The following is a 24,787-nucleotide window of genomic DNA, read 5'->3' as shown; positions in this document are numbered from 1 at the left end:
AGAACACATAATAGTGCCTCCAGTCACTGCAGAGCATTACATAACAGTGCAGGCACAGTCCATGCAGGACATTGCATAGCAGGGAGCCCACAGTGTGGCTTACCTCCTGTGCTGCTATTCCACTGCCCAGGAACCTTGGAGGAGACCCACACTCTGCCCAGACTGCAGGAATGCTGCTCTCTGCTTCTAGCGCTCAAGACAAAACCCGGGAACACAGCAGTCATAGAATAGCCCCGCCCACACCAAGAGGCTGGTCACATGGACATGACATCATCAAAGGTCCTTTAGCCCACTAGGAAGTAGCATCTATCGACTGAGAATAGTTCCTCCCACGCAAGAGGATGGTCACGTGGGCATGACGTCATTGGAGGTCCTTCAGCCTACTAGGAAGTAGTCTCGATCGACTGAGAATAAGCCCTCCTACTCAAGAGGCTGGTCACATGGACATGACGTCATCAGAGGGCCTTCAGCTCACTAGGAAATAGTGTCTACCGCGCCGCCATGTTGTTGTATGGGGTCCTAGCATGACCTCCAGCACAAGGAGTGTAGTGGTGCCGGTGACTGCAGAGAACGGTGTGTACTGGGGACAGGTGCAAGCCGGGCTCCCTGTGAGGAGGGTGCATGTGGGGGATGGATGGAGGCCTGCCTGCCGAACATACTGCATGCTCAGTGCACATAGCAATGTATGAGAGGATGAGCTGCAGAGAGCTGACACTGACCTGTGTGCTGCCTGTATATAGAATTATACTGCTGACACTGACCTGTGTGTGTGCTGCCTGTATATAGAATTATACTGCTGACACTGACCTGTGTGTGTGCTGCCTGTATATAGAATTATACTGCTGACACTGACCTGTGTGCTGCCTGTATATAGAATTATACTGCTGACACTGACCTGTGTGTGCTGCCTGTATATAGAATTATATTGCTGACACTGACCTGTGTGTGTGCTGCCTGTATATAGAATTATATTGCTGACACTGACCTGTGTGCTGCCTGTATATAGAATTATACTGCTGACACTGACCTGTGTGTGTGCTGCCTGTATATAGAATTATACTGCTGACACTGACCTGTGTGTGTGCTGCCTGTATATAGAATTATACTGCTCACACTGACCTGTGTGTGTGCTGCCTGTATATAGAATTATACTGCTCACACTGACCTGTGTGTGTGCTGCCTGTATATAGAATTATACTGCTGACACTGACCTGTGTGTGCTGCCTGTATATAGAATTATACTGCTGACACTGACCTGTGTGTGTGCTGCCTGTATATAGAATTATACTGCTGACACTGACCTGTGTGTGTGCTGCCTGTATATAGAATTATACTGCTGACACTGACCTGTGTGTGTGCTGCCTGTATATAGAATTATATTGCTGACACTGACCTGTGTGCTGCCTGTATATAGAATTATACTGCTCACACTGACCTGTGTGCTGCCTGTATATAGAATTATACTGCTCACACTGACCTGTGTGCTGCCTGTATATAGAATTATACTGCTGACACTGACCTGTGTGCTGCCTGTATATAGAATTATACTGCTCACACTGACCTGTGTGCTGCCTGTATATAGAATTATACTGCTGACACTGACCTGTGTGCTGCCTGTATATAGACTTATACTGCTCACACTGACCTTTGTGCTGCCTGTATATAGAATTATACTGCTGACACTGACCTGTGTGCTGCCTGTATATAGAATTATACTGCTGACACTGACCTGTGTGTGCTCGCGCTGCCTGTATATAGAACTATACTGCTCACACTGACCTGTGTGCTGCCTGTATATAGAATTATACTGCTGACACTGACCTGTGTGTGTGCGCTGCCTGTATATAGACTTATACTGCTGACACTGACCTGTGTGTGTGCGCTGCCTGTATATAGAATTATACTGCTAACACTGACCTGTGTGTGTGCGCTGCCTGTATATAGAATTATACTGCTAACACTGACCTGTGTGTGCTGCCTGTATATAGAATTATACTGCTCACACTGACCTGTGTGTGCTGCCTGTATATAGAATTATACTGCTCACACTGACCTGTGTGTGCTGCCTGTATATAGAATTATACTGCTCACACTGACCTGCTGCTTCTATGTACTGCTGTCACCTAGACCTGCTCCTTCTGCATGCACTGATGCCTGTATATAATGTATGTGTGTATAAATAGATATTACACACATTCACACAGCTGCCCATATAGTATATATGTATACACACTGCTGCTGCCCCTGACCTGCTGCTTGTGTGTATGTATATACACACAGCTGCTGGTATATATGTGTATATTCACACACTGCTGTCACTTGTGTGAATGAGAGCTCTGAGATCCTCCCTCTGTAAATCATCTTAGTGATGTACAACACTCCCATAACCACCGTCCTGCACCATCATACCAGTATGAGAGATCAAGCCCGTCATACATGTGCATTGTGATATTGTATACCTGATATTGTGTTTCAAAGAAAAAATAGACTGCAGTGACCTATTTGTGAAACTGATTATGTCTCTGCCTATTACTAGGAAGTGCAGATCAGCCCTGCTGGGGGATCCTGTGGTGGCGGGGATCATAAAGCGTCTCTCCGTCCTGCGTTAGGCTGCGTTTACACGGAGAGATAATTCGCCCAATCGATCATTTAACGATTTTGAAGGTGCGATTTGGTTTTTATAACAATCAGCGTTTAGACAAATCGTTAGAAAAATCGTTATTGCGATTGTTTTTAAGATCGCTTAAGCCCATCTCACACATAGGGTAAATCGGAGAAAGACTCTTTACACAAAGCAAATTTTTAACGAGCGACCAACGACGATTTGAGAACATGTTGAAAGATCAAAATGAACGATTTCTCGCTCGTCGCTTGATCGTTCGCTGCCGAGCTGATTCTCACTCAAATGCGATCGTTATCTTGATCAGTGACTGCGGCCAGTCCATCAGCGCCAGGGATCTCGAGGCCAGTCCTGCTGCTCGCCGCGGGCACAGAGAGAGGATTTAGTACTTGTAAACAAATTCCCCCCCTGCCCGGGAGCTGAATTTTGAAAAACGCTGCTCTTCTTTAACAGGGCTTGTCCATGGATCTTGAGTGTTGGATGGCAACCTGAAAGCGTGGACTGCATCCTTCGATTCCTAATCTTAAAGCGTAACTGTCATTTCAGGGTCATTTTTTGGAAAACATTAAATATCATCAGAACAAGCGATTTTAAGAAACTCTGTAATAGGTTTTATAAACCAAAAGAATTTCCTTCTGTACTGAAAAAGCAATCTCCCAGCCTCCCCCCTCACTTCAGAAGCAGCAGGATTTCTGTCTCCATTATGTGGCTATGGAGAGGGGAGGGGCTGTTAGGAGTGACTGAGCACGGAGCAGTCCTGCAAAGCACAACACCCTGCAATCTTCTCTCAGTAAGTTCATAGATAAGCACTGACCTTTCTGACACCTGAATTTAGCGTTTTAGGTGCCCAGAGAGTCTACAAACAGCTGACCTTCATGTCACCTCTTCCTGCTCCCTCATCTCCCTCAGCCCCTCCCCCCTTCATAGGCTTACAATGGAGAGAGCAGAGCCCGTCTTCACTGGCTTCTCTGTAATGAAGACGTGTTTGCCTCATAATGCACAGATAAGAAGTCGGGGGGGGGGGGGAGGCTGGGAGATTGCTTCTTGAGTACAGAAGGAGGCTTTTTTGGCTGATGAAACCTATTACAGAGTTTCTTAAAATCGCTTATACTACTGATTTCTGCAATAAAAATAAATATGACAGTTACGCTTTAAGATTTGTCAGGAATTATGTTTTAAAGAGACATAATGGTAGTCCAGCTGGGACCCCTTTTTTTGTTGAAATGCCTGGGGAGGGGGTGGTTGAAAACAATTGCATCCACTTATCTCCCTGGCTCCAGCACTGCTGCCTGCATTCTGGTGTGCGGCCGCTCCCTGGTCTTGAGATGTGACCTTGCAGGCCCGCTCAGCCATTCAGTGGTTGTAGTGGTGTGCCACCTTGGCTCTTTTCAACCACCCTCTTTCGGGCATTGCCAAAACAGGGGTCACAGCCAGGATACCCTCATAAATGCTATAGAAAGACAAATCTGCTTACTCTTCTTTAGCTGACAGATGTTCTATAAAATGTCACATGTTAAAGCGAATGTACCACTAAGGCATATTATTTTTTTATATATACCACCTGGTTGGTGCTGGCACGAAGATCCTGGTGATGTGGTCCATTTTTCAAACCGGTTCCCGCCACCTGCATTTTTTATTTTTTATATATATACAAAACGGGTTGCTGTATGTACTGGAGCAATATCCACTCCACTCAGTGACGCAGCCAAACCTTATTATAAAGGAGGGGATATCGGTTTACCAGGGGTGCCGGGCCCACATCCAGTCCATACAGTGGCCAGATTGCCTCCTTAACCTAACAGTTTTTGAACATTTTTTAAAGGATTACATTGATATTTGCAGCTGACTGGTCCCTTGCTAACATATATGATTTACTTCAATGAAAGATGCTGTCTGGTTTGATCCCTCTCCCTGTCTCTCTATTACACAGGAAGCCTCTGCTGCCTCGGCCTCTTTGCTTTTGTTATCACTTTAAGGCTGGGTCCACACTTCTGTGAATACTTCAATAACAGATATGTGTGGAAATCTGCACCAAACTACATATCGTTAGAATATACTTGTCTTAGAGGGGTTATCTGGGCTTACAAAACCACTCTTGTCCTCAGTTTGAGTGTGGGTTGTGCAACTTAAGGCCCTATTCCACCAACAGATCTGACGACAGATTATCTGCCAAAGATTTGAAGCCAAACCCAGGAACAGACTATAAAAAGAGAACAGGTCATAAAGGAAACACTGGATTTCTCCTCTTTTCAAATCCACTCCTGGGTTTGGCTTCAAATCTTTGGCAGATAATCTGTTGGTGGAATAGGGCCTTTAGTTCTTTTGAAATGAATTGAGCTAAATTGTAATACCACAAACAACCTGAGGACAGGGATGGTGCTGTTTTTGTAAGGCAGTAACTGCTTTTTCTAACCCTAGATAACCCCTTTAAAGGGGAACTCCAGATAGAGGTTAAAAAAAAAACTTTTGCAGAAGCATATAGCATTACTTATCTGTCTATCCCAGTTTTAAAACTGCTAAAAATCCATTTGTTTCAGGAGGGGGGGGGGGGGTGTTCTGTGTTTCTGTTCTTCCTGGTTGAGCAGTTCCCAGAATCACACCCTGCCCCCTGTCTGCATCATAAGCATGTGCTCAGCAAATAAACGCAATGTGAGACAGAGAAATGAAATATTTGTCTCCTAAGGGGGGATAGCAGAAAGAGCAGGAGAAAATGTGGATTGGCACAGTGGCCATTTTTTTCACTTCCTGGATTTCTGTTAGCTACCATACGTTTTTCTTATCCGGAATTCCCCTTTAACAGTGCCTTGCCATTCTATGTCCCTTTGGCTCCAGCAATGGCATATCATACATGTGCTTGGCTGCATTGGTCGTGTGACAACACATTGCCTCATTGCAGAAGCCTAGTGACAGGAGGTTAAATACTGCAGGCAACATAACATGTTATTTATGTATTATGTATTTTTATTACCCCACTGAAGTCAATTGGGATAATACACAACAAGTCTGTGCCGCAGGTCAATATCCCAATGGAAAAAAATTGCAGCATATGGAAGAGATTACAAAGAGCTCCTCCACTTCCGTGGTCCTGTATATTCCTTATCCTCCGCTCTTATGTTCTGTATGGACTTACCCTAAAACTTGTGGTGCGAGATGTGTTATTAGCATTATCTGAGGGTTCTTGTATATTAGTCACTGATAATCGCTGACTTGGTGCTGTGATCATGGAGTCTGTTCAGCCATTGTAACCAGATGTAAGTGCAGCAATACGCATAAATGCAAGAGTTTGGGGAGGAGTTTTCACACTTTCAGATCAGTTTCTTGCTGTCTTCTTGACTGTCCAAAATGTTCATTGTATCAATAAAGATAACGATGCCTGAGACTGTATCTGTAGACAGTCATCAGTATGCATCTCTGCACTGACAATAGCTTACATTCAGCAGGGTAGTCATCCTCTCATTGTTTCCTCGTACACACCTCTAGATCCTATTCCAGCAGTGGGTGTGTGTATTGTATGCAAACTTTAAGAATCTTACGCTTTCCTGCCCAAGGTGCCCTTGAGGGACTCACTTCTTGCCTGTCCCTAGAGAGTCTGTGAGTGCTTTTAGTTATTGTCACAAAGCTTGGAAAGTAACTTCATGTGTGACTTACACTTCTCCTCCTTTCTCTTCTAGTGCCTATATATGAGATCCAAACAAAGTTCCTCGTTCTTTAGAGTCTTAGAGAACAAGCCTTCAGTACAAAGATGGTAAGGTGGCCGTTATGTCCCTTTCTGTTCATTGTCTTAGTATTAATGCATGTAATGTATACAATAGCCATGTATTATTGTGTATTGATGATTACTTTACATCGGAATTTGCTTGGTTGATTTCTTTTCGAAATAGTCACAATTATTTGTGTTTCATGATGGTTACGCCACAATATTGTCTTCTCCTCTCTTTTCGATCTTAAAGATCCAGGTTGTGTTCACATTTGGTTTAGTAGTAAAAGTTTTTGATTGCAAAAATCTCCCAGATCAGGTTATTAATTGGTCATCTATTGGTATTGGATTGTATAGAAGCTTTGATTGTGAGGCCTCTTGTACTGAATACTGTGAGTAATTGCAGATTGTTCAGGATGCATTATAGTCTGTGGGCCAGTGCACGTGACCATGGATCCATCAGTTCATGTATTTCCCTGGACCCAAAATGTTGTGCCTTTGCAAGTTCCTATACTTCTGTATTGTGCATGGTCCATGACTGCAGGTGGCCTATGGATGACCGACTCAATTAATACAGTTACACTTGCATATATATATATATATATATATATATATATATATATATATATATATATAATGTGGTAGTCTGTAACCTGGGCAATGGGAGGGAAACATTGCGCAAAGATATGCTATGTTGCTTATGTGCTTATGAATATATGCTTATGAAGGATATATTATCCTATACTTTTTTGTATCTCTTGCATAGTATATAGGGGCTATAAGGGATTAAGGCCCTATTACTTGGGGTGGTTATCAATATTGCCCAGTGTACTAGAACTAGTGATCAGCTGACAATTGAGCAAGTTGTGGTTTGTGAGCTACTGACCTGCTGAAATATCATTGCCCATTGTCCCATGTAATAGGGGGGTGCATTTGTCGGCAGGAACGGGCCGCACAACTCATTTAGTGTTGTGAATGATCTTTAAATGGGTGTCAGTCTTTGATTTAGTTCTTGTTAGTTACAGACTGGGTAAGGCCATCTTCTATGGTCCATACTGTATGCCTGTACAGCAGCACGATAATTGGGCATCTGTCAATGTTATACATTGACAGAACCCTCCCAACATCCAGTGCAAATAGTGTAAATGTTCCCCTACTTTCTACGTTTCACGTTGGTAACCCTTCATAGGGATAAAAGCTTACACCTCGTATTTGCTATGCGAAGCTGCCATTGTACTTTCTTGAGCATGTTAATGGAGATGCATATAGACAAAGTGAAAAAATCTGCATAGAATGTGGCCTTTCCTGATCATTGCTGGGTTTTCACCCCCTGATGTCTGGACACTTCAGTTTCACCTCATTTACTGTAAGTAGATCAGACGCTGCTGGTGATCATGGTGACTAGTATAGTCCTTTACTTATACACTGGTGAAATCAGGCCAATGGTTGGCCATTCTTATGGTGCGTTTACACAGACAGAATTATCTGACAGATCTTTGAAGCCAAAACCAGGAACAAACTATAAACAGGTATCAGATCATAAAGGAAAGACTGGGATCTATCCTCCTTTTTTTTTTTTTTTTTTTTTTTTTTTTTTTTTAATCCATTCCTGGCTTTGGCTTCAAAATCTGTCAGATAAATCTTTGTGTAAACGCACCCTTACATGTGTGATATGCAAGGTCTGTCCTTCTAATGCATATTATGCCGGTATTACATGGGATTGTAAAAATCACGTTCATAAATTGCAGTTGCATTTATGTATTTTATTTTAAATCCTAGAATTTCCTCTGCAAGCTCCACATCTCAGTGCTGCATGTCAAGGATAACATGTTACTTAAATCAACTAGTGCCAGAGATTTATAATTTACTTCTATTAAAAAAAAAAAAATCTCGAGTCTTCCAATACTTATTAGCTGCTGTGTGTCTTGCAGGAAGTGGTGTATTCTTTCCAGTCTGACACAGTTCTCTCTACTGCCACCTATGTCTATGTCAGGAGCTGTCCACAGCAGCAGCAAATCTCTATAGCAAACCTCTCCTTGTCTCCAGACTGGAAATAATACCACTTCCTGCAGGACATGCAGCAACTGATAAGTACTTTACAAGTCTCTGGCACCAGTTGTTTTGAAAGAAAATCTCTCTTCTTGAACATTTCTTTGAGAATGAGATGCCAACATATACTGTGTGTGGAGAGCAACAGATGGCATTTAATTCGCTGGCTAAATAGAGACCCTTAGTTGACCCCATTTAGGCCATATACATGTTTTACCTGGACTGAATAATCGGGTCTCCTGCATTATTGAGTCATAAATGAATTATTTTATTGGTCATTGAAATGAATGGCCTTCACTGCTTTCCTCCATAATATATGTCGTCATCCTGTTATCAGAGGGATGCTGATAGGGTCCTATTACACAAGGCTACTATCTGCCCAGTCGGGCAGATATCGCACCCTGTGTAATTACGACAAGGATCAGCCGAGGAGCCGATCATTGGCTCATTGATGTCTTTCTCCTGGTTTAAAAATCATCGGCCGCCGACTGCACATCGCTCCGTTTATTTAGTCAACTATCTGCTCAATCGGCAGAATCTGGCAGATTTCACCCTGTGGAACAAAGAAACCGATAACCTGAGGAACCAATCTTTATTATTTTCTATATATTCAGCAAGGGCTACTCGGACATCTTTATCTCAAAATGGGTTTAGCCATTTCTTCACTACCCCCTGCCGATATGGTCAGTACTTACTGTAGCTGATTATAAAGTGCTGCAGAACAGCGATTAATCCTACATATGTATATAGTAACACATATTCTTCATTCAGATGGGATCATGAGGGCAGTATGAAAAGAATGGCAGAATTTTTCTTTATCCTCCATCAGTAGCAAAAGCAACAAGAATCGATGAGAGGCAGTTTCTTCCCTGACCTTGTTCTCTCCTCCTTCTTTCTTTCTCCTTGCTGATAAACTTCTGTGACTGGCCGGCCCTTGTGTTGATCTAAGTAATCTCGTCCTTCATCACTCCGTATTTATATTTGCTCATTATTGTAGAGGACGCACTCCTTAAGATAATGTTTCATTGTTGGTGAAATGAAGGAAATGTTCTCCTTTCACTGACAGCGTGTAATATCTGTGGAGTATGTAACTTATTGTGACACAGTAGCTCTCAGCCGGTAGTGTTATAGCATATATAGTACAGATGGACGGGATTTGTTAAAGCACTAGGTACATCGCTTTGTGTTTTTTACGTGGCAGGATGTGTGGTCCCTCCAGTGCTTCATGTCGGGCAGATGCTGTGGAATAGACCGGTCCCGGGGGGGGGGGGGGGGGGGGGGGGGGGGGGGAACCGTTTAAAAAAACCGTCCGCAGCAGCGGCATCTCCGTACCAGCTCCGGATTGTTCATGTAAAAAACACAAAGCGAAGTACCTAGTGGTGCATTCACACGTACCGGATCCGCAGAGGATTTCACGCTGCGGATTCCGCTGCAGGTCCATTGCCAGTTAATTTCTATGAGAATATATACTTGCAGTGGGATTAACCTCCTGCTTTGAGTATGTAAGTTAACCCTCTGCCGGCCGGAGCATACTGTACTTGATTCGTGCTCCGTCTTGCTTCAGGGGTTCCCGCTCAGCCAGTCAGTGGCTGCTGCTGGAGTGTGGAGCAGGTACAGTATGCTCTTGCCGGTGGTTAACTTACAATATTGTCAATACCGCTGCGAGTATGTATTCTCATAGAAAATAACTGGCAATGGATCCGCACTGAATTTTGCTGTGAATTCGCAGCTTAAATTCCGCTGCGGATCCAGTATGTGTGAAGCTACCCTCAAGCTTTTAAGAGAGGTTACATATTTTTAGGCAGTGCTTTACTGCACAAAAATGTCCAACTTTTGGGAAGATTTCACTGTGCAACACGTTGGTAAGCTGCTGCTCAGGTTTGTCAACAGGACGGCAGAGGGATTTTACTAATGACTGGCGTGTTTTTTTTTAAACATTCACTTGATTTCACTCTCACTACTGATTTTAGAGCAGAGTGGTGGTTGGTTACCTAGATGATAAGCTGTCAACAAAAGGAGGCACAGAGTAGGAGATCAGGAGAAGGAGGCAAGTTTGCTAAATGGATATATTGGCAAAACTATTGAACTTGATAAGTCCTACAAGTATAACTACAGTATCCCTTTAAGGTGGAATGAACATATTGTATATACTGTTCTGTATGTAGTTTTAACAGTCAAAGTGGTCTTACATGGAAAAATATATATATTGTGGGATGTGAGAACAGAGGTTCTTAGTTTCTTGTTGGAGTCCCAGTGGAATATCTGAGGTCTATAACTACTGATGACCTGGAATGAACCCACCTCCTATGTCTTCTCCTGAGGGTCTGCTCACCTATTTGCACGGAAATGCCGTAGTTTATCTGCCATGTGGCATTCACAAGGCAGCTGTATAGGAGGCCACAGCCTGCATCAATTTACTTTAGTTGGGTACTACAAAAAATTAAGACACTGGGGTATATAAAAAGGTTGGTAGATGACTTATTTCAGGATTAAAATGTATCACCTATCCACAGTATGTGTGAGCGGTATCAGATAGGTAGGGGTCTGAACACCAGGAGCCTCAATGATTATGAGAATGAGGGCCGTCTTGTTCCCTGAGGGAGTGTAGCGGCAGTGCATGGTCACTCAATGCTCCATTGATTTGCTTTGGTACTGCTGAACATAGCAGAGTACAGCTCCCTTGGGAAAGGTTTTATTGCTACCTTACATATGCTACGTGTTCACACTGTGTTTGAGGCTCCCTTCCCATTCATTACAGGATCTTGTTTGATTTTGTCTGAAAAACAACTGTATGCAGCATATTTGACTTGTTTACACTGTAAAAAAAAAATGGACACAAGCAAAAAAAACCCGATGGATCCCATTAAATTCAATGTGGTCTGTTTGGCACTGTTCTCGTCTATTGGTTCAGAGGTCTGTCTGAATGGCAACTGTGACGGAGGCTCAGAGCGTTGTCTCTGGCGTAGTGGGAACGTAACCATTGCTGCTTTATACAAATGCAGAATATTAATGTTCTATCTAAATAAGTCTATAGTATAACCTTGAATAATAGCTCCACCCTCATCTCATACTGTATATCCGCTTTTCTCTTCAGGGTGTCATAGGTGTGCAGCTGGTTGTCACAATGGTGATGGCCAGTGTCCTGCAAAAGATCATACCACACTACTCTTTGGCCCGCTGGCTCCTTTGCAATGGCAGGTAACCTAAAATTGCCTTTTAGCTTGTGTTTGCACTCTATATGCAAATTACTGGCCCAGATGTACTAAAGATCAGCTGCTCAGCGCCATGGATTATACAGGTTGATTGGCCTGAACAGGGATGGATGCCCTGCACTGATCATTGTATAGTGATAGTGTTGGGTAACTGGCTCAGCACCCATTTACTTCTGTGGGAGCTGAGCTGCAGTTACTCAGCGCTGCCACTATACCATGAACAGCGCAGGACTTCTGGCCCTGTTCACTATATAATCTGGGGATAAGCCATCAATCAATAAGTCCTGGAAAACCCCTTTGGGTGCCTTCACACCTACCGTATCGCAGCAGAAAATCCGCTGCGGATATAACTAAATGAATGAACACAGCATCAAATCCGCACTTACAAATCTGCTGCGGATCCGCAGCGGATTTGACAGTGAGTATTTAATGCTGTGTTCATTCATTTAGTTATATCTGCTGCGGATCCGCAGCGGATTTTCTGCTGCGATACGGTAGGTGTGAAGGCACCCTTTAAATGACTTTACTAATTCACTTTTGGCGTGTTACAATACACAAGTCTCACAACTTAACTTTCCTAAACCCTAATTTGATATAACACACCTTTATACTGTAGATGTTGCCTAATCCTATTGTTATCTGAGAATGATTGGCTCTGGTTTTAGGAAATAAGTTATGATCTATATGACTACAGCTCTGCAGTTTTTCACTATACTTTCTCTATCGATTCCTTGTGGTTTTTAAGATTTTTGCATGCCTTAATTAAGACATCAGTGCTGCTCATGTGATTGACTGTTTCATGTCCTTTATCTATGACTTGGACAGGCTTCTCTTTTTTTTTTTTTTTTTTTTTTTTTTTTTTTTTGTGTTCCCCAAGAGTCAATAAAGAAAGTTTCTACAAAGTGACAGAAAAAAGAATGCATTATTAATGGGCTACTCCAGTAAAACATTATTATTTTTTTCTTTTCAGTCAACTGGTTTCAAAGTTATATAGATTTTTAAATTACTTCTGTTTCAAAATCTCCAGTCTTCCAGTACTTATCAGCTGCTGTATGTCCTGAAGGAAGTGGTGGATTATTTACAGTTTGACACCGTGCTCTCTGCTGCCACCTCTGTCCATGAAAGGAACTGTCTGTCCAATAGCAGTTGCAAATCCCCATAGAAAACCTCTCCTGCTTTGGACAGTTCCTGACATGGACAGAGATGTCAGCAGAGAGCAATGTGTCAGACTAAAGAATCCACCACTTCCTACAGGACATACAGCAGCTGATAAGTACAGAAAAACTTAAGCTTTCTAAATAGAATTAAATTACAAATCTTTAACTTTCTGACAACAGTTAATTTAAAAGAAAAAAAATGTTGCCGGAGTACCCCTTAAAGGAGAAGTCCGGCGAAAATTATTTTTTTATATGTTATTACTTATGGAAAGTTATACAATTTTCTAATGTACATTAATTATGGGAAATGCTCATATACTGCTATTTCCCTTAATTTAGTGTATCAGGAAGGGCACCGAGCAGGGAGGGAGAGAGGTGCCATCTACCTCCCCCCTCCCTGCTCGGTGCTGGGAACATATACAAAGTACTACTCCCCCATTATCTGCAGATAATGGGGGAGTAGTACCTGTGCTATCCCTATCACCGCCCGCGCCACCGCCGCTCACACAGGGGCTGCTATTCTTCGCGCCGCTGATTCCCCGCCGCCCGCGCCGCTCCTAACTACCTGCCCGCTCGCTCGCCCGCCCCGTTCCTGGCCGCCGCTCTCTGCTCATGCCGGCCGCGTCAGCCCACCCCCACCCCGGCCGGGAGCACGGCGCTTCCTGGTGTCCCCGGCCGGGGTGGGGGCGGGCTGACGCGGCCGGCATGAGCAGAGAGTGGCGGCCAGGAACGGGGCGGGCGAGCGAGCGGGCGGGTAGTTAGGAGCGGCGCGGGCGGCGGGGAATCAGCAGCGCGATCGTAAGTTTGATGCCGGGAGGAGGAGGAGGAGGGAGAGCGGCGGGGGGCATGAATAGCAGCCCCTGTGTGAGCGGCGGCGGCGCAGGCGGTGATAGGGATAGCACAGGTACTACTCCCCCATTATCTGCAGATAATGGGGGAGTAGTGCTTTGTATATGTTCCCAGCACCGAGCAAGGGGGGGGGGGGAGGTAGATGGCACCTCTCTCCCTCCCTGCTCGGTGCCCTGCAAATGTATTCATTGAATACATTTATGGGATACTTTGGGGAGCAAGGACACTTGCTCCCCAAAGTATTCCATAAATGTATTCATAAAGTCACAACAGTACAGTGCATTACATTACATTACATTACATACACTGTAATTCCTATGGAGTGTCCAGCAGGGGCGCACTATATATAGAAGTCAATGGTACTCATTGACTTCTATATATAGAGCGCCCCCTGCTGGACACTCCATAGGAATTACACCGTTGGTCGTGACGTCACTGCTTCAGAGATAATTCTAACACTTCCTGATACACTAAATTAAGGGAAATAGCAGTATATGAGCATTTCCCATAATTAATGTACATTAGAAAATTGTATCACTTTCCATAAGTAATAACATATAAAAAAATAATTTTCGCCGGACTTCTCCTTTAAGGGTGCCTTCACGCATACCAGATCCGCAGCGGATTTCACGCTGAGATTTGCCCGGCCCACAGCATACATTACCTGCTTGGCACCGCGGCCGTGTGAAGCTCCCGGCTCCCCTTGCTCCTCATCAGCCAATCGGTGCACGGCAGCACTGATTGGCTTAGGAGGAGCACGGGGAGCCTCACATAGCCGCGGCACCGAGCAGGTAATGTATGCTTTCTGCTCCGGGGGTTAAAGAGGCCAGGTCGCATATCTGCAGCGGAATGAATTTTCCGCTGTGGGTATGTGACCCCATAGGCCCTGGGATTTAGCTGCAAACTCAGCCTGAAATCCGCTGCAGATCTGGTACGTGTGAAGCTACCCTTTAAAAAAAAAAAATTATTCTTTGTAAATTTAAAATGTATTTGCTGCTTCTAGAATATCCTTTTAACTGCTAAACCTGTGTCTATTTATTATCCTGGTTGGTCAAACCATGTTCACCACCACTTTGCATTATTCTAGCAAGACTGACATACCTAATGTTATGTCTGTGTTTGTACTCTGCAGCTTATACTGGTACCAGCATCCTACAGAAGACGAGTTACGAACACTTGCTGGAAAGCAACAACTTAAAGGAAAGGGCAAAAAAGATAGGTAATTTTTTTATTGTGCATTTACGTGAGTGTCCAATGCATCCCTTATGCCATCTATAGTCTCAATTTATAAGAATAATGATTAATCATGGGAAATTAAATACAAATTTTTCTAGTTGTATTTTTTTTAAACCTTATGGGGGGGCAGCCATATTGCCTGAACCTTTTTCCATAGCATTAAGAGATGTTTTCCAGCAAACCCCAAGGCCATAGGAAACACTACACCAGAGGGCACCATATAAACTTGTTTTCTAGGCGTGTGACCTGTGCAGATGTCATTGTGTCTGGGACCTGATGCCGTCTTATGGTCTATAGACCGGTGTCATGTTTTACTGTAACCCTGCCTGTGATGATAGTGAGGAGACTGCTGAAAACTTTCCTCTACACGCTTACTTTTAAGCTTAGTGGCCACGCTGGAAAATACATAATTCCAGGTTTCTCACTTTAGTAGTCAGTTGTCATAAGATTTCCCAATGTACAGCTGCCAGAGGCACATCTTGTGCTTTTTGAGGGGCAAAGGGCGTGTATATAGTCCAGGTAATCTTCCTTTCTTTTTGTGATTTTTGCACAGCTATGTGAATGTAGTTCTTTCTATTGCAGAAAATATAATGGCCATATCGAGAATAAACCTCTCACCATTCCCAAAGATATTGACCTTCATTTAGAAACAAAGACTGTTACAGAAGTTGACACTTTAGGTAAGTTTTCAGTGTCTCAAGCCATCGATGAACATCATTATTTTATTTATTTTTATTCTTACAAGGTGCGGAACTAACAATTCTGTCAGAAACCACTAAATACAATTACACTTTGAAGCTAAATTGTATTTTGCTGTTCTTTTATTTGGACATATGTCTTGCTAATATGCATTTATTTGAGGAAGGGGCTTATTGAACCTGCAGTCATATTCCTTCAGAGTACACATGTACTTGTAATGTGTGACTAAGCCTATTTTACATGTATTGTCTAAGTACCTTTACTTAGTAGATGGGGTGCAGCAAGTTAGCAAAAAAAAGAAACTATTTAATTGCAGGGGAGGGTGTCAGAAGCGGGTCTGTGACACTGTCTGTGCCCTCCCCGCTCTGAGACCATCCCTCCATCATCCTGCTGCCCCTGCCCTCACTGTGGAAGATTGACACGGTGGCTCTTCTTGGCCTAGTTTAAATCTCGTACTCACATCATCCTCTCCTTCCCTGGAGCGAGCGCTGCATGCTTTTCATGTTCTCCGGCAACTTCAGCGTTCTACAGCACGTGTGCTGACACTGACTGGCAGAACAGTATAGCTCGATCGCCTCTCCCTCTAGCACTTCCTGTCTGTGTTCATAAGAGCAGTAGAATGGTAAAGTTGCCAGAGAATATGAAGATCAAATAGCGCAGATTCCAGAAAACCAGAGGTCTGTGCAAGTGTGAGATTTCAACTGAGCCAAGAAGAGCCGCTGTGTCAATGTTCCTTAGAGGAGGCGACAGGATGAAGGAGGGCCTTAGAATGGGCCGGGCGCAGATGGCGTCAGAAAGACTTTGTTGTGTCATTGGTGTTCTTGTATGACTTTGGGCTATTTGTGTTCAATAATTCTGTGTTTTTTTTTTTTTTTCCCCCCAGCACTCCATTATTTCCCTGAATATCAGTGGCTGGTAGACTTCACCGTTGCTGCTACCGTTGTGTACCTGATCACTGAAGCATATTACAGCTTAATGGCTCCATCACAAGAGATGAATATCAGCATAGTGTGGTGCATGCTTGTCTTGGCATTTGCCGTGTATCCTTTTTATTTATCAATGATCCTAGTTAAAAAAAATAAAAAATAAATGGGTGGTACTAAAAATGCAACTCATCCCACAAAAAACAGGCTCATGTGCAGAATGATGGAGTGTATGAAAAATGTTTTACTTTGAGGAGACTGGCATGAAAAAAAAAAATGCATGAATTTGATAGTTTTGACTTTCTTGCTATGTTCTCACAATGTCCTTTTTTTTTTTTTTATCAGAAAAAAAACAGCCCTTTTTTCAGACTAAAAAGACATTGTGGGAACATAGCCTTAGGCTGGGTTCACACACAGTATATTTCAGGCAGTATTTGGTCCTCAAGTCAGGTCCTCATAGCAACCAAAACCAGGAGTGGATTGAAAACACAGAAAGGCTCTGTTCACATAATGTTGAAATTGAGTGGATGGCCGTCATATAACGGTAAATAACTTCCATTATTTCAATATAACAGCCGTTGTTTTAAAATAACAGCAAATATTTGCCATTAAATGACGGCCATCCACTCAATTACAACATTATGTGAACATAGCCTTTCTGTGTTTTCAATCCACTCCTGGTTTTGGTTGCTATACAGCCTCAAATATACATAGTGTGAACCCAGCCTAAAGCTGCAATATAAACCAGTAGCTTTCCTTGACTGTTCTCATCCAGCAAAGTGCTGTTCTCTCTGACAACCCATTACTTTAAAGTTGAAGATGGCGGAGAGAGATCTGTCTGTGTCACTTTTGGATTTTTTTTCTTTGTCAAAGCCATGGCGATTCTTATTGTGACAGAAAACTATTTAGAGTTCGGACTAGAGACTGGTAAGAAATTCACACAAGTTATTTAGTATAATCCACCCTCTGTTCCTGTGCACAAAAATGAATACCAGCTCTGTCTAGGCAACAGTGACTCCAAATTAAAGATTGGATTATTCTTGAATATTTAAAATGATCAAAAAAACGGACATAGATGGATAGCTGATAGAGAGAGAAGCTGAAAAAATGGCATCATTTATTGTATCACCCTCTCAGGTATCTGCGCATATCTGCAGCTCTGAGCGGGATATAGAGCTAACAAATTTAAAAATAAAAGAATAACAGATGCTTACTTGCTTGATTTCTCACTCTTCTGTTCTGATGGCTCCCTGGTTCCCACTGCTCACCACTTTCTGCTGATACCTTGGCATGCAGGAAATGCTTGCCCAGATGGGATCTGACTAAGGCGGGTCATCACTGCAACCCTGGCAGGGTTCATGTATAGCCAGCGCATCAAATTCACTACTGAACACAGCTGTCATCCTGGCTTTTTACCCTTTTCTTTTCAGTTTGGCATTACAACTGAGAGAATGAATGCCAGAAAATACCCCATTGGTCATATTGGGATCTGTTATCGGCATCAGTTTCTCTCCAGCATTTTTCTACAAAGGGTACCACAGTTGGATTGCTGGCTATATGGGAACAAGACCTAACCAGAAGGAGCCAGTGTGTGTCTACAGAACTGACTAGTGACTCTCAGATGCTTTGAAGTAACAGATTAGTGCAAGGATTTAGCCCAAGGTGGCCTAGCTTACAGCTTTGTGGACTTGGTACCAGAGACTAGCCCCCTATTGAGTCTTTCCTTCTTTTGGAGGTATACACCAGGAGTGTTTCCAGACCTATACCACCAATGTATAGGCCGGTGTATACAGGGTCATCTATCGGTCAATGACTCGCGCTGTAAATAAAATTTTAAAAAAATCTGTCTTCATTACTTTGCGACCCCGAGGCGGAGGTGATGTCAGGTTGTGGAGTCGCTCACCTCACTCATTAGCATCAGGTTAGAAGTGAACTCTGTGTGAAAGGATTGAATGCTTTCTGATCTGGTTTTCTGAAATGTCTTTTCCTCTTAGGCTTTACAAATTTTTCTGAAAGTGCCGTAAAATTTCTTCAAAAACAAGGCTTGGAGTCTCAGTAAGTATTGCCAGCATTTAAATTACTTTCTAGACATCATTATCCTTCTTCCCAGAAGCCATGACTTATTTACAATAATTGTTTAGTACAGTGTCTTGTAGAAACAAAAAGTGCCCAAGTATTAATCTTTTTGGTGGGAAGGATTTCTAGTTGAATGGGTCACAGTAACTTATAAACTGTTGTATACTTTACTTTTTTAAGGTATTAACCCTTGTAATATACATCCTCCCTTTAATAATCTACAGTTCTAGTATTGGGAGAATAACATTCTATGCATGGGCAGATTCTTTCATCCGTTCAAAGAATGATCAAGTTCATTCTTTGGACGGATGAAAGAATACGGACTTGCATAGAATGGAGTCTATGACACTGTCTGAGACAAGCACCCGCCGCAGCTCGCAAGAGAGCGCGAGCTAAGAAATCCGCAACGGAGTTTTCGTCAAAATTACTCAGTGTGCACATACCCATAAATTGGGAAAAATATAGCACTGCAGCTAAAGGTGTTACCCAAGATCAAAACTTATCACCAGCCCACAAGATAGGTGATACGTTATTGGTGGGGTCTGACCACTGGCATCCCTGCTAATCAGAATACCTAGTCCCCAAGATAAATGCTTCAGCAGCCACCTGCTTGGACACTACTCCATTCACTTATGGTATGTGCTTGGCTAGCTTCAGCAGTCCCATAGCAAGTAAAAAAAGCAGCTGCTGAGCATGCACACTAGCTTTCTGTTCATATTTGTAATAGGGGACCCCTGTTTTCGTGGTTGACTCTTACCGGTCAGATACTTAAAGTTTGTCCTGTGAATGTTTTATGTTTAAAGAGGTTGTCCAGAAAAAATAGATTGTTCCCCTATCCAGGGGAAAAGAAGAAGGTTACAGGGGTCCGACCTCTGTACCCCCCCCACGATCTCTGTATTCAGGCCCCACCGACTCTGTTATTAATAGAGCCGTGGGTCCGTCACGCAACCCGCAGCTGTATTCATTCCAAGTATGCTGGAAAGAGCAATGTACTCGGCTCTTTCCATCGACTCCATAGGAATGAATAGAGCCGGTGGGGCCCGATACAGTGATCGGCCGGGGGTACAGAGGTCGGACACCCTGCAACCTCCTACTTTTCCACTGGATAGTAATTTTTTCCTGGACATCCTCTTTATGTTTTTAGCGGTTGCTATCACAGTCATAATTAATTGTGACAGTTATTTAGAATAAAATACTCCCTCTGTAATACTCACTACACCAACCCCCTGCTGCTCCAGTGCTGACACTTTCCAGGTGGTCTGATTTTTGTTTACTGGGCTGCAGCAATGACCTAGCCAGTCGCTGGCTGCATAGATGATGGGTCACCAGAGGTCACTACTGTGGTCTAAAATCACACTTTAGGTCAACATGACAGTGCTGGAGTTGAGAAAACAGATTAGTTGGATTCCATGGAAGTGGTTTATTTTAAACCATTGTCAACTGCAAAATAATCTTTATGCAAGTCAGTAGAAATGAAACTCAATTTTTTTTCTTCTTCCACATGCAGAGGTCCAGTGTCCAAGCTTACTTTTAAGTTAATCCTGGCGGTGCTGTGTTCTCTCATTGGAGCCTTCCTGACATTCCCGGGCCTGCGTTTGGCTCAGATGCACCTTGATGCCCTCAATCAAACGAGAGAACCCCTGACACAGTAAGAAGCATAGTTGGGCTCATGTTTCAGTCCATTTACAGTTGGGATGAATATGTATTGGTTATAGTATGATCCAGTTAAGTGTGTTTTTATTGGACCACAGCCCTTGATAGTAGAATGCCTCTGGCTTCAGTAAGTGTTATCTGATACCCATCTATGAACCGTAAAGTTTTCCACTACTACCATGGCAAACAAATGTTGTGCCATTCATATCTGACTAGGGTCCTATAGCAGTTCAAATCATAAGGTCAAATCAAAGATTTTTTTTTCTCTTTTAGATCTTGTCTTGTCTTCAGTTCTCCTTATGTTCTTACGCCCTTTATGACATATCTGTAGAATATGCTGCAACTATCTGATGGGGTGTCCTATCTGTGATACCTGCTTTACTAGGCAGGATGGAAACTTTACATTTACTGATAATTATGGAAACCTTTACGCCTATACATACACCTCTCCATTCAGTCTATGACTTGAACCAGCCTAATAGAGGTTTCTGGTATATACTGTGAAAATATCTAAAAGAAAGCGTTTTCCATTTTATTGAAGGTGTGAAGAGAGGAGCTTGTAAGCAGGGATGTTTTTATTGTTTTACTCTCTCTTCTCTTTGTTATAATTCCTTTAGTTTCTATTTTGGTCATGTGGTCCAGGATTATCTCCTTTTTATGTCATTTAACCTAATCAGCTAAATCCTTTGCTTATTTCTTTTACAGGTTTTTGCTGCATATAAATTTTTTATCACCTCTGTTGATGGTGCTGTTGTGGGTGAAACCCATAACCAAGGATTACATCCTGAACCCACCACTGGGCAAGGAAAGTGTACCTCTGTAAGTGTATTCTTAGTCTTTTGAGGGTAGTGCAGTGCCTAAATAGTTCTACACTAGATGTCTGGTCAAGATGTGATAAGTTTGCCTAATGTAAGATAAATTCACATTCAGCATTTTCACAGCTATTCTATTCATGTAAAATCGTATCGATAGAACTGTTTTTCTGAAATCTCTAAACTCACCTGTTTAAAGGCTACATTCACACGTTCCATAGGCTGTCTCTAGCTACGGACGGCCTATGGAACTCCATCAGTAGATTGCCGGCAATCTACAACCTATTAAATAGAGAATAGTGATCCATGCCGCAATTGCAGCATACTAGGATCTGCCCCCTTTTTTTGTGGTAGGGATCACGACCTTAAAACACATTCAGACATGTGAACAGGGTCATTCAAACTTATGGATCTGTAGTGCTATCTGTAATTACAGACAGTCTACAGAATGTGTGACTGAGACCTAAGATGAATCCCCAAGTCTTTTACAGCCGTCTACAAAGGCACAGCAGAGGACATAAGATGCTCTCTCTATAGGTCAAAATGATAAGATATTTATGGCAATTCCTGTACTAATATTTTTCTTTTTATTCCCCTTTAATTTGGGACTTTTTGATGGCAGAATGACGGAGGATGCCTTCGATACAGTTCGACTTTGGATCATCATTTCCCTGTGTGGCTTAAGGCTAATAATGATGAGATACCACCTTCAGGCTTACTTAAATTTGGCTCAGAAATGTGTGGATCAAATGAAGAAAGAAGCTGGAAGGATAAGCACTATGGAATTGCAGAAAATGGTAAATATACTTTCACTCGTCTTACAGGGGTTGGCAGTTTGTAATGGTTGAATAAGGCATTTACTCATACAGAGTGCCTTCATTGCGGGGCCATCCTCTATGATCATCCTGGTATCAGGGCTAAACTGTGCAGCTGTGACACCAGGACCTGGGGATCATCAGTGGTGGAGCGGCATTGTTTGGTGCTTTATTATAATTATTACTCTAGTCTTACAAAAATATATATTTAAAAGTTTCCAACCCATTTATTGCCTGTCATTTTCTATTCATCCAGAATTCAGGTTATTATAGGTTCATGCACCTAAACATTAGTCAGATTCTATCTAAACTGAACTTTGTTAGAAAACTACTCAATAAAATCTCTGGGCCAAAGGGGATTATCCAGGCTTTGCAACTTTATCTGTGGGGCTGCAAATTCAGTCACTTTAAGGCGAAAGTACCATTAAGTACATTGCTGCTTTTTTCTTTACCTTAATCGATTGGTGGTGGCACAGCTCTCCCCCCTTTTTTTCCTCTCTCTCCAAACTGCTCCCAGTACCCGCACTTGGCCCCGGTCTGATGTATATTTCTGTGTGTGTATATAGATATAGAGATAGATAGAGATATAAAATTAAAAACCACTACTTGTCCCCCATAATGTCAATTCTATGAACTCATTCTATGAGACTATAAACACATATCCAAACACATTCATCAGTGTAGATAATCTTATTGTAAACCTTGGAACTGTGCCAATTTTATGTAGTGTCGAAATATAGTGCAAAAAAACGTTACTACTGCACATGCCGAAATAATATATTGACGACCATTGGTTCTTTTTACGTATGATAGATCATAATACCTAACTATATTTTTGCTGTAAAAAGATTGTGGGGAAGATTTATCAAACATGGTGTAAAGTGAAACTGGCTCAGTTGCCCCTAGCAACCAATCAGATTCCACCTTTCATTCCTCAGACTCTTTGGAAAATGAAAGTTGGAATCTGATTGGTTGCTAGGGGCAACAGAGCCAGTTTCACTTTACACCATGTTTGATAAATCTCCCCCTGTGATTCCAGCAAAATGATAGTTTGTAGAGTGTGTTAGCTGGCTTCTAATATAGGTTAATATCCTTTTCCGTTAGTGCTTTAGTAGTCTGTAGTAAGTAGGTACTTTGTATTGCTCATACTGCATCCAAATGGATTCTGTCATGTTTTTTAGGTGGCTCGAGTGTTTTATTACCTTTGTGTTATTGCACTTCAGTATGTGGCACCTATGGTGATGCTCCTGCACACAACCCTGCTTCTGAAGACACTAGGTAGGCATGAATATGGCACTTTAATACTACTTTAAGTAGTAAATACACCATGCACTTACTGATGAAGGAATGCTATTCATGTGTGCGAAAATGTTTTTCATGCTTTTTTTTTTTTTTTCTAGGTAATCATTCTTGGGGCATCTATGACTCCAATTCTCCATTAGAAGCAATGGAAGGTTCTAGCCCAGCTTTTTCTGAAGTGCCATGTCCTGAAGAAAAAATGAAGGCCACAGTAACACAAATTACAATGGCACTGGGGGGTTTAAAGAACATATTTACCCCTCTTCTCTTCCGGGGACTCTTATCCTTTCTTACCTGGTGGATAGCAGCTTGCCTTTTCTCTACAAGCCTCTTTGGTTTGTTTTATCATCAGTATTTAATAGTGGCATGATCAACCCGATAGCATTATACTAAAAAAAAAGGACCAAGTATAAGACAAGAAGCTGCACTGGCAAGAGCACATAGATATCAGCAGCGTCATGTCTTGTATCAATGTTTCCTCTGTATTCTCAGGGTAAATATTGTATCAGATCACTGTTGTGAGCTTAATCTTCATTACCTCAGAGGACGAAGAAGACCTAACTGCTGATTCACGTACCTAGGATTAGTTTTGGTTCTTTTTTTTTTTTTTCTGCTTTTTATAACAATAATTGGACTGATGTACAATAACCTAGTCATCTATGATTAGCGAGTATTGCACTCACGTTATCCTTAGTGTGTTTTTTTTTTTTTTTTTTTTTTTTGAAAACACGGATGGCATCTCAACAGAGCATATGAGCGTTTCCTTGTGTCTTTCTGTAGAGATCTGAGCCATACAAAGAAGTCGAGGCTTGAAGATGACTAATTTTATTTCTGCTGGCTCTGTCCGTTTTTAGTGACACAAATTCCAGCAGGACTGAATGTATTGCTACTGTATATTACAGTAAATGTATGTGAACAACTGCCTGGTATCTGGTGACTTTTCTATGCCTGACAGGCTGGTGTGCTTGAGGAAAGGTGACAGAATCCTAGCTCTTTAGTCATTGACCACGTGAACACTGAAGTGTTGGTGCTAGTACTTGCAGACATAGGACTGTGTGTATGTATATGGATGAGAAGGGGGGGGGTATGCTTGTAAAATGTATGCAGCAGTTTAACAAAGCTTAATCTACACACTAAATACATATGAAAGAAACTTTGTTCCGCCGGATGGGTATAATGTTTTTTTTTTCCTTGTTTTTGTGTTTTTACATATTAAGGCCTGTTTTGAAGAAGGGATGTGTAAAATTTTTTCTTTTTGCCTTTTTATTTATTTTCCAATTCCTTTTTTAAAGGGTTTAATGCCAAATGGGGTTTACGTAGAGCTGTAAACCTAAATAAATATATAATTCATATCTAAGCTATTTATATGCAATCTTTTAAAAGAAAATCTTTATATAATTTATAAGTTCTGAATTTTATTAGTGTCAAGTTATGCCCTGCTGCTTTTTGGCCCAAAAATATAGGGGGTGCATCTTAAACAATTCTTCAGAGTTATAAGCGGCACTGGAGAAACTTCAGATTAAGTTACCTTTATGTGGAAAGTAATGGATTTAAAAATTCCCTGAATGTTTTATCATCTTCCTTTGCCTACTAGGAACATGTAAGGACCTGGGAACTCTCCTGGCATGCCGATCAGTTTAACAGCTATAAAATTAATATATATGGGAACCAAATGTCATTTACTACTGGG

General features: G+C 42.2%; 1 protein-coding gene across 2 annotated transcripts; it reads left to right on the top strand.

Moving 5' to 3' along the window:
- Positions 1–440: 440 nt before the first annotated feature.
- On the top strand, positions 441–23,814 carry TMEM161B (transmembrane protein 161B). Of its 2 annotated transcripts, none has more exons than XM_069962884.1 (13): positions 441–573; positions 6,292–6,365; positions 11,461–11,564; positions 14,717–14,803; positions 15,403–15,500; positions 16,403–16,559; positions 17,218–17,369; positions 18,437–18,497; positions 20,026–20,166; positions 20,877–20,990; positions 21,606–21,780; positions 22,980–23,076; positions 23,199–23,814. In XM_069962884.1, the coding sequence occupies exons 2-13, from the start codon at positions 6,363–6,365 to the stop codon at positions 23,465–23,467; spliced, it is 1,458 nt and encodes a 485-aa protein (XP_069818985.1). In that variant the 5' UTR covers positions 441–573; positions 6,292–6,362; the 3' UTR covers positions 23,468–23,814. The 2 variants fall into 2 exon arrangements, with proteins under 2 accessions (XP_069818985.1, XP_069818986.1); XM_069962885.1 differs by lacking the exon at positions 441–573 and adding an exon at positions 6,040–6,211.
- The last annotated feature ends 973 nt before the right edge of the window (positions 23,815–24,787 follow it).

Source organism: Dendropsophus ebraccatus, chromosome 3 (assembly GCF_027789765.1).
Source record: "Dendropsophus ebraccatus isolate aDenEbr1 chromosome 3, aDenEbr1.pat, whole genome shotgun sequence".
Taxonomy (NCBI): domain Eukaryota; kingdom Metazoa; phylum Chordata; class Amphibia; order Anura; family Hylidae; genus Dendropsophus; species Dendropsophus ebraccatus.
This window is presented reverse-complemented; position numbering and strand designations above follow the sequence as displayed.

Bases quoted from the DNA above. Each gene is read 5' to 3' on its own strand.
- TMEM161B (XM_069962884.1), top strand. The intron at 15,501-16,402 runs GTAAGTTTTCAG...TTTTCCCCCCAG, and splicing joins TACAGAAGTTGACACTTTAG to CACTCCATTATTTCCCTGAA. The intron at 16,560-17,217 runs GTATCCTTTTTA...GTTCTCATCCAG, and splicing joins CTTGTCTTGGCATTTGCCGT to CAAAGTGCTGTTCTCTCTGA.